Source organism: Rana temporaria, chromosome 1, assembly GCF_905171775.1.
Source record: "Rana temporaria chromosome 1, aRanTem1.1, whole genome shotgun sequence".
Lineage (NCBI taxonomy): Eukaryota > Metazoa > Chordata > Amphibia > Anura > Ranidae > Rana > Rana temporaria.
In genome coordinates this window covers 246,086,781-246,102,398 of record NC_053489.1, presented here as the reverse complement: position 1 = coordinate 246,102,398, position 15,618 = coordinate 246,086,781, and the positions used below count along the sequence as shown (strand labels likewise).

At 43.0% G+C, this 15,618-nt stretch overlaps 1 protein-coding gene across 1 annotated transcript; it reads left to right on the top strand.

The window, feature by feature from the left end:
- Window positions 1-11,352: 11,352 nt before the first annotated feature.
- On the top strand, window positions 11,353-12,245 carry LOC120924875 (olfactory receptor 5V1-like). Its single transcript, XM_040335854.1, has one exon. The coding sequence runs from the start codon at window positions 11,359-11,361 to the stop codon at window positions 12,208-12,210; it is 852 nt and encodes a 283-aa protein (XP_040191788.1). The 5' UTR covers window positions 11,353-11,358; the 3' UTR covers window positions 12,211-12,245.
- The last annotated feature ends 3,373 nt before the right edge of the window (window positions 12,246-15,618 follow it).

Genomic DNA, 15,618 nt, shown 5'->3' with positions numbered 1-15,618 from the left:
AATCCGCGCGTAATTCATCCGCGGTGACGTGTCGCGCCATCGCCGCGATGATGACGCGGCGACGTGCGCGACGCCGGAATGTAAGTACTTCCACGCATGCGTCGAATCATTACGACGCATGCGAGGGAGGGGAGCGGACGGATTGATCCGGTGAGTCTGTACAGACCACCGGATCAATCCGCTGGACCCGATTCAAGCGGATAAATTTCTTAGCATGCTTAGAAATTTATATTTGCTTGAAATGGATCGGGCCGAGGAATCTCCGCGGATAAATATCCGCTAGGCCGTACAGACGACCGGATTTATCCACTGGAACTGATCCGCGGATCAATTCCAGCGGATAGATCCGGTGGTGTGTACGAGGCCTTAGAGGCATGGTCAAACAATGTGAATGATTCCCTCAGAAGTATCTCTGAAGAAATGGCCAAGAGCTCTCCTATTCAGGAAATCAGGCTAGCATCGGCCTTTCTGGGGGAGGCCTCTATTGATGTTATTCGCCTAGTGGCTCGAGTAATATTGTCAGCGGTTACTGCCCGCCGTGCTTTATGGCTCCGTCCCTGGTCGGCGGATCCAGCTTCAAAGCAAGCGTGGTGCCGCATTCCCTTTGAGGGTTCTTCTCTACTTGGCAATAAACTCGATAGTGCCATTTCACGGGCCACAGATGGTAAGTCGGGGTTCCTCCCTCAGGACAGGTGTTTACAAAATCAGAAACGCACTTTCTTCAGAGCACAGAATACAGATCGTGCAAGAGAAGCACGCAGCTACAGGCCTGGTCGTGAATTTTCAAGGTCCTGGAGATCCAGACAGTCTTCTTTCAAGAAGAAAACTAAGAGTACTTCTTCTTCTAGCAATCAGGAGTCTACCAAGTCTTTTTGAAATTGGGCCCGCCCAAGCGTATCAGGTGGGGGCTCGCCTCCTCCCCTTTCGGCATGTTTGGGCGGCCTCAATTCGAGATTTTTGGACCATCAAGACGGTCTCTTCAGGCCACACATGGGTCTTCATGGCTCAGATTCATGCCTACAATTCTTCCATGTACAGAAGAGAAGAAACAAATCCTTTTAGCTTACATAAGCTCTTTATTAACCCAAGGCGCAGCCATTACTGTTCCAGAGGGCGAACGAGGCAAAGGCATGTACTCCCCTTTGTTCATGGTACAGAAAAAGAACGGTACCTGGAGACCAGTAATAGACCTGACTCATCTCAACCGATTTATTCGGAAAGAGAAATTCAAAATGGAGTCGCTATTGACAATCCAGCAGTCAGTCCATCCAGAAGATTGGTTAGTGTCAATAGACTTGAAAGATGCATACTTCCACGTTCCAGTAGCGACAGACTATCAAAACTACCTCCGCTTTGTGGTAGGCAATCAACACTTACAGTTCACCTGCCTACCATTTGGTCTCACGACGTCACCTCGGGTGTTCTCCAAGGTTCTGTTAGCCATTGTGGCTCTCCTTCGGGTGAAAGGAGTTCGTCTTCATCACTACCTAGACGATCTCTTACTTCTAGCTCAAGACAGAAGTCAACTCCTGGAACACAGAGACCTAGTAATTGCCACTCTCCAAGAATTCGGGTGGCTATTGAATTTAGAGAAGAGTCATCTTGTTCCAACACAATCTCTAGTGTTTCTAGGTGCCCTCTTCAACACAATAGAAGGCACCATTTCATTGCCCGAAGAGAAGATTACTACAGTCTGGGACAGGATCTGCGAAACACTCGCTGCTCCTCACCTATCTGCTCTTCAATGTTTAAAGATAATGGGCACCATGGCAGCCACCATTCCGATGGTGAAGTGGGCTCAGTGGCACACTCGCCCATTCCAAAAAGGGTTTCTCCAGCAATGGGATTCCCCCAGAAAGAGTCAACGCATCATGCTCACTCAACCCATGAGAGAATCTCTTCTGTGGTGGCTTCAGGGAAAGAATCTTTGCAACTGTCATTCGATCCGTCCCATCACTTGGATTACAATAACCTCAGATGACAGCAATCAGGGCTGGGGCGCTCATTGCCTGACAGAAATAGCCCAAGGCAGGTGGAGCACACCTTCTCAAGGAACTGTATCCAACATACTGGAGCTGCGAGCTGCCTTCCAGGCACTCAAATCCTTCCGCCATCTAATAACAGACTCCTCTGTGATGCTCAGGCTAGACAACACAACCGCTGTTGCTTACATAAGGAAGCAGGGCGGGACCCGCAGCTGGTCCTTACTCCGAGAGGTGGAGCCAATTATGAATTGGGCCCATAAGAACCTAGCCAACATCTCATCAGTGTACATTCCGGGGGTCCAGAATGTTCAAGCGGACTTTCTATCACAACTTCAACAACAACGAATGGTCTCTGCACATAGAAGTGTTCAATTGGCTTCTAACTCTGGGAGTGTCCCCAGATGTGGATCTGTTTGCGTCCCCATGCAACCACAAGTTGACAAAGTATTATGCAAGGTTCCGGGATCCCCAAGCCTATGGGATAGACACTCTCACAGATCAATAGAAATTCAGCAAAGCTTATGCCTTTCCACCAGTTCCTGTGGTCCTTCAATTTCTTCGCCGTCTCAGATCAGAGGATGTAGAAATCCTGGCAGTGATTCCATTTTGGCCCAACAGGCCATGGTTTTCCCTCCTAATGCTTCTCAGCTACCGGGACTCAATCCCTCTTCCTCTCAGACCGGATCTCCTCTCCCAGTGCACAACGTTGCACCCATGTCGAGCTCATCTGCACCTCATGGTGTGGTTCTTGAGAGGGGAAGGCTTGAAGCATTAGGATGTCCAGAAGAAACCATTTCAACTCTTCTTAACTCTAGAATAAATAGTACTAACAAAGTGTATGAGCGTATCTGGTCAAAATTTACAGATCACATGACTTCCAGAACTAACCCTTGCAGTTCCCCAGAGGTCCAATATATACTTAGTTTTTTACAAACTGGTTTGGACTTACCTTTAGCAGTCAGTTCACTCCGGGTGCAAATCTCAGCCATCTCTGCATTTACTGGAATCTCTTGGGCCAATCATCCCTTGGTTCGCCAGTTCTTCAAAGGTGCCATCCGGCTTAGACCCCAGAGAAAACAGAGGTTCCCCAAATGGACTATCTTACCACGATCAGCTCTGATCCGGATAAACCACTATCAGCTAAGGATCTTACTCTCAAAACCGTCTTTCTAGTAGCGGTCACTTTTGCTAAAAGAGTCTCTGACATCAGAAATCTGGGTTCAAAAGAACCATTCTTGACCTTTTTTCCAGATAGAGCAGTATTAATTCCTATGCTGGGCTCAAATCCTTAAGTTACATCCATTTTTCATGAAAATCAGGAAATTGTACTGCCCACTTTTGGATTATCTGAAGATCAAAGTGTTCATCCCCTTGATGTGGGTCACACATTAAGTCTATATCTGGAAATGACAGAATCTTTCAGACAATCAGATTTTCTTTTCATTCTTCTTCATGGAAAGAACAAAGGAAAACGGGCTTCAATCAGATCCATTGCAGCTTGGATAGTTCAGACCATCCAGAGGGTACACAAAGACAAGGGCTTGGCTCCTCCAGAGGCAGTAACTGTGCACTCAACCCGGAGCATTTCAACTTCTTGGGCAGCCGCAAGTCATGTTGCACCTGAAGTTATATGCAGAGCAGCTTCGTGGTCGTCAATTAATACTTTTGTTTCCCACTATTGTGTTGAACCGGCTGCTTTATCTTCACTGAATTTTGGTTTACAAGTGCTGTCAGTTGACAGTGTTAAATAAATGTATTTTCTTGCCTCAGCATTTTGCTTGCCTGGGTGTGTTTGGCGAGTTATTTCCCACACGTATGCTGCCATGGAGCAAGTCAGGAAAAAGGAAAATTTATTATCAAATACTTACCTTAATTTTCCTTTCCTGATAGTGCTTGGTGAATGAGATGAAGCTCTGCTGACTTCCATCTTCCAATCACGTGCAAGAGAAAATGCTGTGCCTTTAGTAAATCAACTCAAAGCCTTCAGCATCAGCTACACATTCCCACTATAACTGGCCCTTTAAAAAAGAAGGGGGAGGGAAACACCAGGAACCTCTGGGCTTGGCAGCAATTGGATTATTTAAAACACTTACTTACAGCATGCTTAATCTTAAGCTGGGTATACATGGTTAATTTTTATTCGTTCGATTCCCCCATTCTCACAAGCAGGATTGGTGGAGGAATCTTGGTCTGGTGGGGACTTCTATTCAACACAAAATGTGTTTCTGGAACTAAATGAAAGGCTATGGATGTTAAACATAATTTTAACCAGCTCCACTCTATCTTCTACCCAAAATGCATCTAATAGTTTTGGATGGTGGTCTTTAAATCTTCACTGGATTGCATTTGAATGAGTCATTCCAGATGGGTGCACAAAGGGTGCACAAATTCGTTTTTGTTTAGTCTTGCACCAATCTGAAATCAGACAGCAACATTTACCTGTACTGGTGCTGCAGCCCTTGTTTCTGCCAGAGGCATTATCAGGTGCTTTTTTAAATCAATGATAGTTGTTTATATGCAATAGATGATAACCAGAGTAAGTCCAAGATGCAGTTTTTAAATGACTATTTAATTTATTAAGGGGAAAAAAGCTGTTCAAACCTGCCTGGCCCTATATGAAAAAGTAATTGCCCCTTCCCATGCTGAATCATGAATGAACTGTGATGAACCACAATTTTTTGGAAAGCTGAGTTAGATTTCACTTGTCAAACTCAAGCCTAAATTACTGCCAGACCTGTTGAATCAATAAATCACATAAATAGAAGCTGTCTGACAAAGTGAAGCATGCTAACAGATCGCAAAAAGCCACACTTAATGCCACAATCTAAAAAAAATCATGAACGGATTAGAAACAAAGTAATCTACATGAATCGGTCTAGGAAGGGTTTTAAAGCCATTTCTAAGGCTTTGTAACTCCAGTGAGCCACAGGGAGAGCCATTATCCACAAATGAAGATAACTTTAAACAGTGGTGAACCTTCCCGGGAGTGGCCGGTCTACAAAAATTACTCCAAGAGCATGACAATGACTCATCCAGGAGGTCATAAAAGAACCCAGAACAACATCTAAAAAACTGCAGGCCTCACTTGCCTCAGGTAAGATCAGTGTTCATGATTCAACAATAATAAAGAGACTGGGCAAAAATGGCATCAATGGAAGAGTTCCAAGGCCAAAGCCACTGCTGACCAAAAAACACAAAGGCTCATCTCACGTTTGCCAAAAAACATCTTGATTATCCCCAAGACTTTTAGGTAGGGCCAGTACAAGGGGTGGGCAGAAGGGACTGATGCTCTGGGCGGCACCATTTACTGGAGGAAGGGGGGCGCAGTCAGGGCCGTCTTTCATCGCTGTGGGGCCCAAAGCAGCTGCTCCCCAATCCCCCCCCCATGCTCCCAAACAGTGGCCACATTATAACAGAAGAGTGGGACAGCTGCGGGCTTCGTGTGCTTAAGCCTGCTCGTCCCGCTTCTCCCTCTGTCAGAAGCTGCGGCCTGGAGACAGGGAATGAAGCAGAGCCGCACTCTGTGTTCCTCCCACCCCTGCCTGACAGACCCGTGTAGCACACAGCTGAGTGAAGTGTTGTGGCTGTGTGCTGGGTCTGATAGCAGGAGACTGCACTGTGATGTACAGCCAGGTCCACAGTGATGAATAAGTTCTGTCATCAGGTGAGAGAACCGTGAAGAGATTCAAAGAGATAAAAAGAAGGGGTCGGATTGTTTCCAGAAACAGATGATGGCATCTCACAATTCCAATTGACAATGAAAATAAAAAGAAAGAGAATGAGAGATCCACATCTCTCCCATGGTAAGGGATTTTAATGAGAGATACCAATGCTGTTTGAAGGTGAGCACACTGAACACATATGTTTGAAAAAATATCAAAATTTATTAGCGGACATAAAAACAGATATCAAATGTTGATATAGACCACAGTAGTTAAAGAATATTGCGAGATGCAGATGGCCAACAAGTTTCGCACAGTTGTGCTTCATCAGGGCCTTGCACCCATCTTTAATGTCGTGTGGTCTAATCTGCTTAAAACTGGATACATCCAGTGCAGCCCATAATATGTCCCCACACCAGGAAAGAATGCGCAGCGCAGCAAACCCAGTGGTAGTCAGATCCACAAGGTCAAAAAGTGCGGGTATTAGATCGTTTAGGCAACCATTGATAGATCAAGATCTGTAAGGTCGCATTGCACACCGCAGACAGCAGGCAGGCTGGGCAGTCCAACAGAGTGAAGCCTTTGATAAGGTGCCTGGCAGGAGCTGGTGCTGCTGATCTACAGACACCGCAGACAGCAGGCAGGCTATGCGACCTTACAGATCTTGATCTATCAATGGTTGCTTAAACGATCTAATACCCGCACATTTTGACCTTGTGGATCTGACTACCACTGGGTTTGCTGCGCTGCGCGTTCTTTCCTGGTGTCGGGACATATTATGGGCCGCACTTGATGTATCCAGTTTTAAGCAGATTAGACCACACGACATTAAAGATGGGTGCAAGGCCCTGATGAAGCACAACTGTGCTAAACTTGTTGGCCATCTGCATCTCACAATATTCTGTAACTACTGTGGTCTATATCAACATTTGATATCTGTTTTTATGTCCGCTAATACATTTTGATATTTTTTCAAACATATGTGTTCAGTGTGCTCACCTTCAAACAGCATTGGCATCTCTCATTAAAATCCCTTACCATGGGAGAGATGTGTCTCTCTAATTATCTTTCTTGAGATTCAAAGAGAATTGGGGGTACAGAGGTGAACGTGGATGGGGGTACAAAGGTGGATGGGGGGTAGAAAGGTAAATGTGGATGGGGGTACAGAGGTGGGAAGGGGGTACAGAGGTGGACAGGGGGTACAGAGGTGAATGTGGATGGGGGTACAGAGGTGGGCAGGGTGTACAGAGGTGAATGTGGATGTGGTGGTACAGAGGTGGACAGGGGGTACAGCGGTAAATGTGGATGGGGGGTTACAGAGGTGGACGGGAGGGGGGTATGGATGTGGATGTGGCGGTACAGAGGTGGACAGGGGGTACAGAGGTAAATGTGGATGGGGTACAGAGGTGGACAGGGGGTACAGAGGTGAATGTGGATGGGGGGTACAGAGGTGGACAGGGGGTACAGAGGTGGACAGGGTGTACAGAGGTGAATGTGGATGGGGGGTACAGAGGTGGAAAGGGGGTACAGAGGTGGACAGAGTGTACAGAGGTGAATGTGGATGGGGGTACAGAGGTAAATGTGGATGTGGTGGTACAGAGGTGGACAGGGGGTACAGCGGTAAATGTGGATGGGGGTTTACAGAGGTGGACGGGAGGGGGGTACAGATGTGGGGGTACAGAGGTGGACAGGAGGTACAGAGGTAAATGTGGGTGGGGGTACAGAGGTGGATGGGGGGTACAGAGGTGAGCCGTGGATGAGGGGTACTGAGGTGGACAGGGATACAGAGGTGAGCTGTGGATTGGGGGGTGCAGTGGTGGACGGAGATACATAGGCAAGCTGTTTGCTTAATTAGCAATGGTATTGGTAATGTGCAGCAGGAAGGGGGTTAATGCAGTATCACTGATGCATTAGTATGGATCCCAATGTCTGTAGATGCTGTAGCTTTTCACAGCGGTGGGGGGGGGGGGTGCAGTTTTTTTTCTTCGCCCTGGGCCCCGGATTACCTTGTCCCGGCACTGCTTTTAGGTAAATATTCTTTGGAGGTGTGCGTCCCGTTACATCTGGCATAAAACTAATGGCGCATTTCATAACAAGTAGATCATACCAACAGTCAGACATGGTGGTGGTAGCGTAAAGGTCTGGGGCTGCTTTGCAGCTTCAGGACTTGGACGACTTACCATATTTGATGGAACCATGAATTCTGAGCTCTACCAGAAAATCCTAAAGGATAATGTCGGCCATCATCAGTTCGTGACCTCAAGCTCAACTTCACTTGGGTGATGCAGCAGGACAATGATCTGAACACAACAGCAAGTCCACCTCCAAATAGTTCAAAAAAAGCAAAATTTAGTTTTTGGAGTGGCCTAGTCAAAGCCTGACTTAAATCCAATTGAGATGCTGTATCATGACCTTACTCAGGCTGTTCATGCTGAAAAAACATCCAATGTGGCTGAATTAAATCAATTCTGCAAAGACGAGTGGGCCAAAATTGTGAAAAATGTAAAGGACTCATTGCCAGTTATCGCAATGATTTCAGTTGTTGGCGCACTTAAAATCAGTTGTTGCCGTCAAGGGTGGCACAACCAGTTTTTACGTTTAGGGGCAATTACTTTTTCACATAAATCCAGGCAGGTTTGGACAGCTTTATTGCCTTAATAAATTAAACCATCATTTAAAAACTGCATTTTGTATTTACTCGGGTTGTCTTTGTGTAATAATAAAATGTATTTGATGATCTGAGTCATTTATGTGGGACAAATATGCAAAAAAAAAAAAAAATCAGAAAGGGGGCAAATACTTTTTCACAGCATTGTATGTAATATTACATATTACAATATTTTTTAGCATGTCTTGCAGAGCTTTCTTGTCAGCCTGTTGTATAAAGTTCCCAGAGTGCAGCACACACAAAGATGTGACTCTTCTCTTATTGCTTGGTTCAAGTCAAAATTTCTATTTGACAAACTAAGCCAAACGTCAGACTGCCTCTGCTGTGATGTCTCTTTGATAACCCAAAGTGCTTTGGAAATGATTTTATTAATTTAATAAATGTTTATTTGTGAAACAAAATTACATATACACATAGGTATAACATACAAAACAAATAAAACATTAATTTAAAAACTTTTAAACGTATTCAAAATGTTACTTAGTTAAGTAGAAACTAGAAAGTTGTGAATGTAACTAGAATTAGTAGCAAAGAAAGTGTAAGCTGTTTTTCCCTCTAGACTTGACATCATATTCCCTGAGTGGTATAAACCAAGTAGAAAGTAGAAAATAGAATTAGTTTAACTTTTATAAAATAAAAAAGTTAAAGTAGTAAAGAAAGTGTAAGCTGTTGTTCCCTCTAGACTTGACGTCATATTCCCTGAGTGGCATGAAACGTATTTATCGTTATACTCAATCTTCAAAAAATGTATTCCTTATACCATGAGCTACAATTCATGATAGATTCTGTTTTGGACTATGGAATCAAATTACTTACTTTATAGTAGACTTCTGAATTGGGGATTGGAAAGTGGGTAAGATAAAAAAACAGTGGTATGCTTTCTTTTCGTTTTATACCACCTCCAATGGTAAAAAAATGAATATATTTCTCATCTACGTACCTGTTTCTGTATAACATGACCCATTATTCATAAGATAAGCATATAAGTATGTTGCATCGGACACAATCTATAGTATCTGTGAGATTAACAATGTATTATAAGTGAAGAAAAAGTTCACTTTAAAACAAAGTGCACTTATCCTTTTAGCCATTTTCCCCTGGCCTAACTAAACAAACCATCCCCTTCCCCCTCCACATATTCCTACTTACCTTGTTCTGATGGCCAATGCTCCACTGTTTGTTTATATCCACTGTCCTTACCAGTGATGCATAGTACAGCCTCTTGGACTTCTATAGGATCTTCTCTAATCTTGGGACACAGCACCATAGAAGTCCAAGGGGCACTAATTTGCAGGTGTTAACAGGACAGTGAAAACTTATGGGGCTAGAGGTAAGCAAACAGCTGAACTGTGGCTGTTGGACTGAGGGAAGTTTGTATCTTGGAAGTGGTAGAGTGGGTAGGGTCAGGTCAAGTCAGGCTAAGGGATACATGCCTTTATTTTAAATGCACTTGGCATGTAAATTCTGACTGCTTTCATCAAGTGATAGTATTTTGCTAGTTTCTGTAGATGTGTGGCAATCTTTAATTTAATATTTATGAATATGGATCCTATGGCTGATATATATGCTGGGTTCTTGAACTCCTATTAAACATTTTTGTATTTCCACCAATATATTTATGTTTAAATATAGTAAATCCAATGTCAAATATATAAAATTCACATTTCATTTAATGGACACTTTCCCCCTGAATTTATGGATAGTTGGTAAGGACAACCTTATATCAACCAAAGCATAAGGTATGTCAGGTAAGCTCCCCCAGATTATAAACTGCAGAGATCAGTGGGCAGTTCATTTCTCTATTTCAACCCATTACATTGTCACTGTTCTGTGGTGATCCTTTGCAGTAATTTCTGATACATATACTGTAAAAGATTCTCATATACCTATGCCAGATTTTTTAAACTGCACAACCATGGACTCCATATACAAACTGTCTAAAGGGAACACAAGTACATACTGCACCTCTGAACTATTAAATTCTTGCTCACAAGGCATATCTTCCAGAGCAGTTAAAATGATCAAAGAAGACACTAATTTGGCTATCAGCGAAGTACTTGATGCAGCTTGGGACCTTCGACTAAGTAGATGCTACTTGATTGGAATCATTAGTATTAAATGCTGAAGTGGCGGCATTAGCTGGACAGCCCTGCTGAATGTATCTTGTAATGTGGGTTGGATGAGGCCAGAAGTAACTTTTGCTTGTGATTGATTTTCTTTAAAGCTGATCTCCATACATAGGTGAAATAAATATATGGGATCTGTTTTACCTGGTATCCAGAAGTGCCCCCAGCAAGCCTGGAATGTGACAGTGAATATAAAGTCAAACTGTGGGGAAAACATGAGATATCATCCCAGCATGATTCTTGAAGAATGACTACCCCTTGTTGGTGATATAAAGGGACTCTGACATACTAAATAATTCTTTTTTTTTTTACGTTTGGTACACAGCAGAAAGTGGGCCTCAAATCTGTGGAGTGGTAAAACAGAGGAGAAGGGTGTTTGGCACTATGTTGGATTTTTGCTGAATAATTAATCTGGATAACACTTTTATATGTGGACTGTTACACAGATTGTTTGCTGTGGAGAGTGACCACATATCATGGCATTACTTTATAGGATGTTATTTTGCACTGTAACATATAGGAGAATGCATTTTTATTGATGTGTTTGATTTAACACAAGAATAGTTATAGAGAGTTAAACCTTATTATAAATTATTTTTTAAAACCACAACAAAATAGCTGAAGTATATCTTATTTTAATATAGATATAATGGATTTGGATCGCCCAAAGGCTTATTTTAGAATTCTCCCAGAGATGCGAGACATCTCCTCAACAGTATTAGTACATTTTTATGAAATATGCATGGATTAGGGATTACTAGGTGTAAATATCTTCGTTTTTTTTTATAAAAAAAAGGTACAAAGAAAGTGCACTGAAAAAGAATGTAACACTTGTTGATGGATTTCTCTTCCAAGGCCTAGTGACCGTACCAGCATACCAGTCATGGGTCTTTATAATAATCTCTCTTGCTTACATTATGACTGTGTCTTCAAATTCCATGGTTATATCTGTTGTCTGCTTTGATTCCCGTCTTCACACACCTATGTATTTCTTTTTGGTCAACCTCGCAATAATTGAGTTATTGTATACTACAGCAATCACTCCAAATACTTTAAACAACGTGCTAAAGGAAGCCAAAGGAATCTCATTTGTAGGCTGTTTTGTTCAAATGTTTACATTTATAACTTTAGGGGGCTCAGAATGCATTCTGCTCGGTATGATGGCATTTGATAGATATGTCGCCATATGCCAACCCCTATTGTATACTGTAATCATGAACAAGTCCCTTTGCATCTATATGGCAATTACCTGCTGGACTGTTGGGATAATATCTTCATTAGTGAACACTGCTCTTACTGCTACATTACCCTATTGTCGTGACCGCCTTATTAGACATTATTTCTGTGAGATTCCACCACTTTTGAAGCTATCTTGCAAGAACACACATATAAATGAATTAGTGGTCTTTCTTTTTGGTGGCAGTGTGATACTGGGCTCCCTTCTTCTAACTCTTATCTCATACACTTTTGTTATTCGGGCAGTAATCAAGATCCCCAGTGCCAGTGGAAAGAAAAAGGCTTTCTCCACATGTACTTCTCATCTAATCGTTGTCAGCATGTTCTTTGGGACAGCTATCTTAACATATCTCCGTCCATCTACACAGTCATTCTATAATAAGGATCACATATTTTCTCTGGCATATACTGTAGTCACTCCACTTATCAATCCTTTATTATACAGTTTTAGGAATAAAGATGTTCAGAGGGCACTATGGAAGATCTTACAGCGGTGGAAGGCAATCACTTATAGAGGTGCCATGTTTTCTTAGCTGCTACTATACAGCCGTGGCCAAAAGTTTTGAGAATGACACAAATATTTATTTTTATGTCAAGTCTGCTGCTTCAGTGTTTTTAGATTTTTTTTGTCAGATGTTACTATAATATACTGAAGTATATTTACAAGCATTTCATAAGTGTCAAAGGCTTTTACCGACAATTACACAAAGTTTATGCAAAGAGTCAATTTGCAGTGTTGACCCTTTTTTTTCAAGACCTTTACAAATGCTGTCAATCAACTTCTGGGCCACATCCTGACTAATGGCATAATTCTTGCATAACAAATGCTTGGAGTTTGTCAGAATTTGTGTTTTTTTTTTCATCTGCCTCTTCAGGATTGACCACAAGTTCTTAATGAACCATGGACCCAAAATGTTGATGTTTTGTTCCCCAAGCCACTTAGTTATTACTTTGACCGCATAACAAGGTGCTCCATCATGTTGGAAAAGGCATTGTTCGTCACCAAACTGTTCTTGGATGGTTGGGAGAAGTTGCTCTTGGAGAATGTTTTTGTACCATTTTTCATTCATGGCTGTGTTCTTAGGCAACATTTTGAGTGAGCCCACTCCCTTGGCTGGGAAGCAGCCTCACACATGAATTGTCTCAGGATGCTTTGCTGTTGGCATGACACAGGACTGATTGTAGAGCTGACCTTTTCTTCTCCGGACAAGGTTTTATTCCGAATGCCCCAAACAACCAGAAAGGGGATTCATCAGAGATAACAACTTTACCCCATTCCACAGCAGTCCAATCTGTACCTTTTGCAGAATATCAGTCTGTCCCTGATTCTTTTCCTGGAGAGAAGTGGCTTCTTAGCTGCACTTCTTGACACCGGGCCATCCTCCAAAATGTGTCGCCTCATTATGCATGCAGATTCACACGGACCTGCCTGCTGCCATTCCTCTGCACTGGTGGTGCCCCGATCCCGCAACTGAATCAACTGTAAGAGACGGTCCTGGAACTTGCTAGACATACTTGGGTGCCCTGAGGCCTTCTTCACAAATGCAGTGGAAATTTTTTTTTTTATGGGATTACGGTAATTTTCATGGCAAAGAGGGACTTTGCAATTAATTGCAATTAATCTGATCACTCTTCATAACATTCTTGAGTATATGCAAATCGCTATCATAAAAACTCAGGCAGCAGACTTTGTTCAAATTAATATTTGTGTCATTCTCAAAACTTTTGGCCACAGCTGTATATAAAAAGATAGCGTATAATGGATTTTGTTCTGGAAAGAAACTTAACTTAACTTATCCAGATGCACAGTCAACACACAATGTCAGAACGGCGATACAGGAAATTAAAAAAGAGACCAGCAGTAAGTGGTACATGCAATGTACAATGTCAATCAGTTGCATGTTGCATGTGCCACTCATGTTTGCCTCTTCTTCAAGTTTTTTTGACATGTAACACTACAAAAACTGAATGCAATAATAAATGTTGCCCAACTATTAAAAAAATTATAATAGTGCAAAAATTGGAAGAAGATCTTTTTCTTTATAGCAATGGTGTAATTAGTATTAATAATAAGTATTCAGCCTGCATAGATCACTGGGTATCTCGCAGAAAAAACTAACCCCTTATTGATTGTCAAAAATTATCCCATCTACTCCCTCAATGTGCTGGAGATGTAATAATAAGATTGGTAATTTATTCCACATTAAAATATATAATATACAAAAATGTTGTTTTAGGCGGACCTAAACAGGCACTCCATGCACCTCTATGGAGCCACGGATGTCAGCGTTAACATGCCCGCTGACATCCGACCCGCTCCGATTAGCCAAAGTGTGACGAGGGAAAACCCTACTTTTCCATTCATCTGGCGGTTCGGATCGGATGGCAACAGACTCTACAGTTCTTCGTCATCCGATCCCCCATAGGGGAGAGCGGCGCTCTGACAGGTCGGTCCTGGCACAGTGTGCAGAGACAGACCTGTCATCTGCCTGCTCAGCGGGGATTGACGGAGCGATCCCCGCTGAGCAAAAAACATAAGTAAAAAGCAATGTGGGAAGCATAGAGATGCTGGCTTTTTGCATACCCTTATCCGGGCATGCAACCGGGAAGGCCGCAGGAAAAGGGGGGGTGAGAGAGCATCCCCCCTCCTGAAATATACTAGGCCACATGCCCTCAACATGGGGAGGGTGCTTTGGTGCTTTGGGGTCCCCCCAAAGCAACTTGTCCCAATGTTGATGGGGACAAAGGCCTCATCCCCGCAACCCTTGCCTGGTGATTGTGGGGGTCTGTGGGTGGGGGGCTTCTTGGGATCTGGAAGCAGATCCCACCACCTCCTATGTGAATGTGTATCGGGTACATTGTACTCCCACCCATTCACCAAAAAAATGTCAAAAAATAAAAAAACGACAGGAGACAGTTTTTGTAAATTCCTTTATTTAAAAAAAAAAGTGTCCTCCGATGTAAATCCATCATCAATCATGGCACCGATGGTCCAGAGAAAAATAAAATAAATGGAAAAACTCTACCTCCATTGGAGGTGTTCCGCCGACTGCCGTCTTTTTGCTTTGACAGCTGTTACATAGCAAAGGGCGGCCACACGGTGACATAAATGGGTGACCCTGCCCCCTCTGACGTCATATGATGTCAGAAGGAGGCGGGGTCACCCAGTTATGTCACCGGGTGGCCCCGCCCTTGGCTATACAGCAGCTGTCACTGCAAAAAAACTGCAGTTAGTGGGATGCCTCCCATGGAGGCAGAGTTTTTCTGTTTTTTTTCCCGCACATGGACAGCCCCGTGTGAAAGGACCCTAACACATGAGAGGTGTACAAATAAAAAAAGAGAAGAAACATGAGTAATATAACACAATGCGAGTTCATAAATAATAAACACCAAAGTCCCAGCAGATGCTTTAGGAAGGAAAACGACTTCCAGGTTAGGTGTTAGCATACTGTCCAAATGGACCGATCAAATGCCCAGGGAAAGTTCAAGGAATTTCTCAGATAAAAGATTGAATACTCTTACCAAATGTGATGGACTCACATGTCATATGACATGACAGTGGGTCAAACGAACTTTGAACTCTCGGTTCCTGGTGCTCCAACGCTGTGGGATGTCACTCTGGGTGGAAAGGTGAATCCTACGACTCCGAAACTCGAGACCCGGCAGCAAATGGGGAACCGACAGCCACGTGGATAAAAAGGATGTGGATAAAGACGGAGCATTCCGGCAGTTGAGAAAAAGAGAGTGTATACAAGTAGCAAGGTATATCCACATGGGAAGATGGGTAACCATAGCGGAACTGATGGAAATAGGAAATGTATTCCGTTTGAAATTCTGGAATGCACTTCAGATAGTTCACTTCCTGAACACTTTGCCAAATCCAGAGAGCTTTGAGAGACCACTCATGAAATTCGAGAAAATATGTAACGAACAAGGAACAT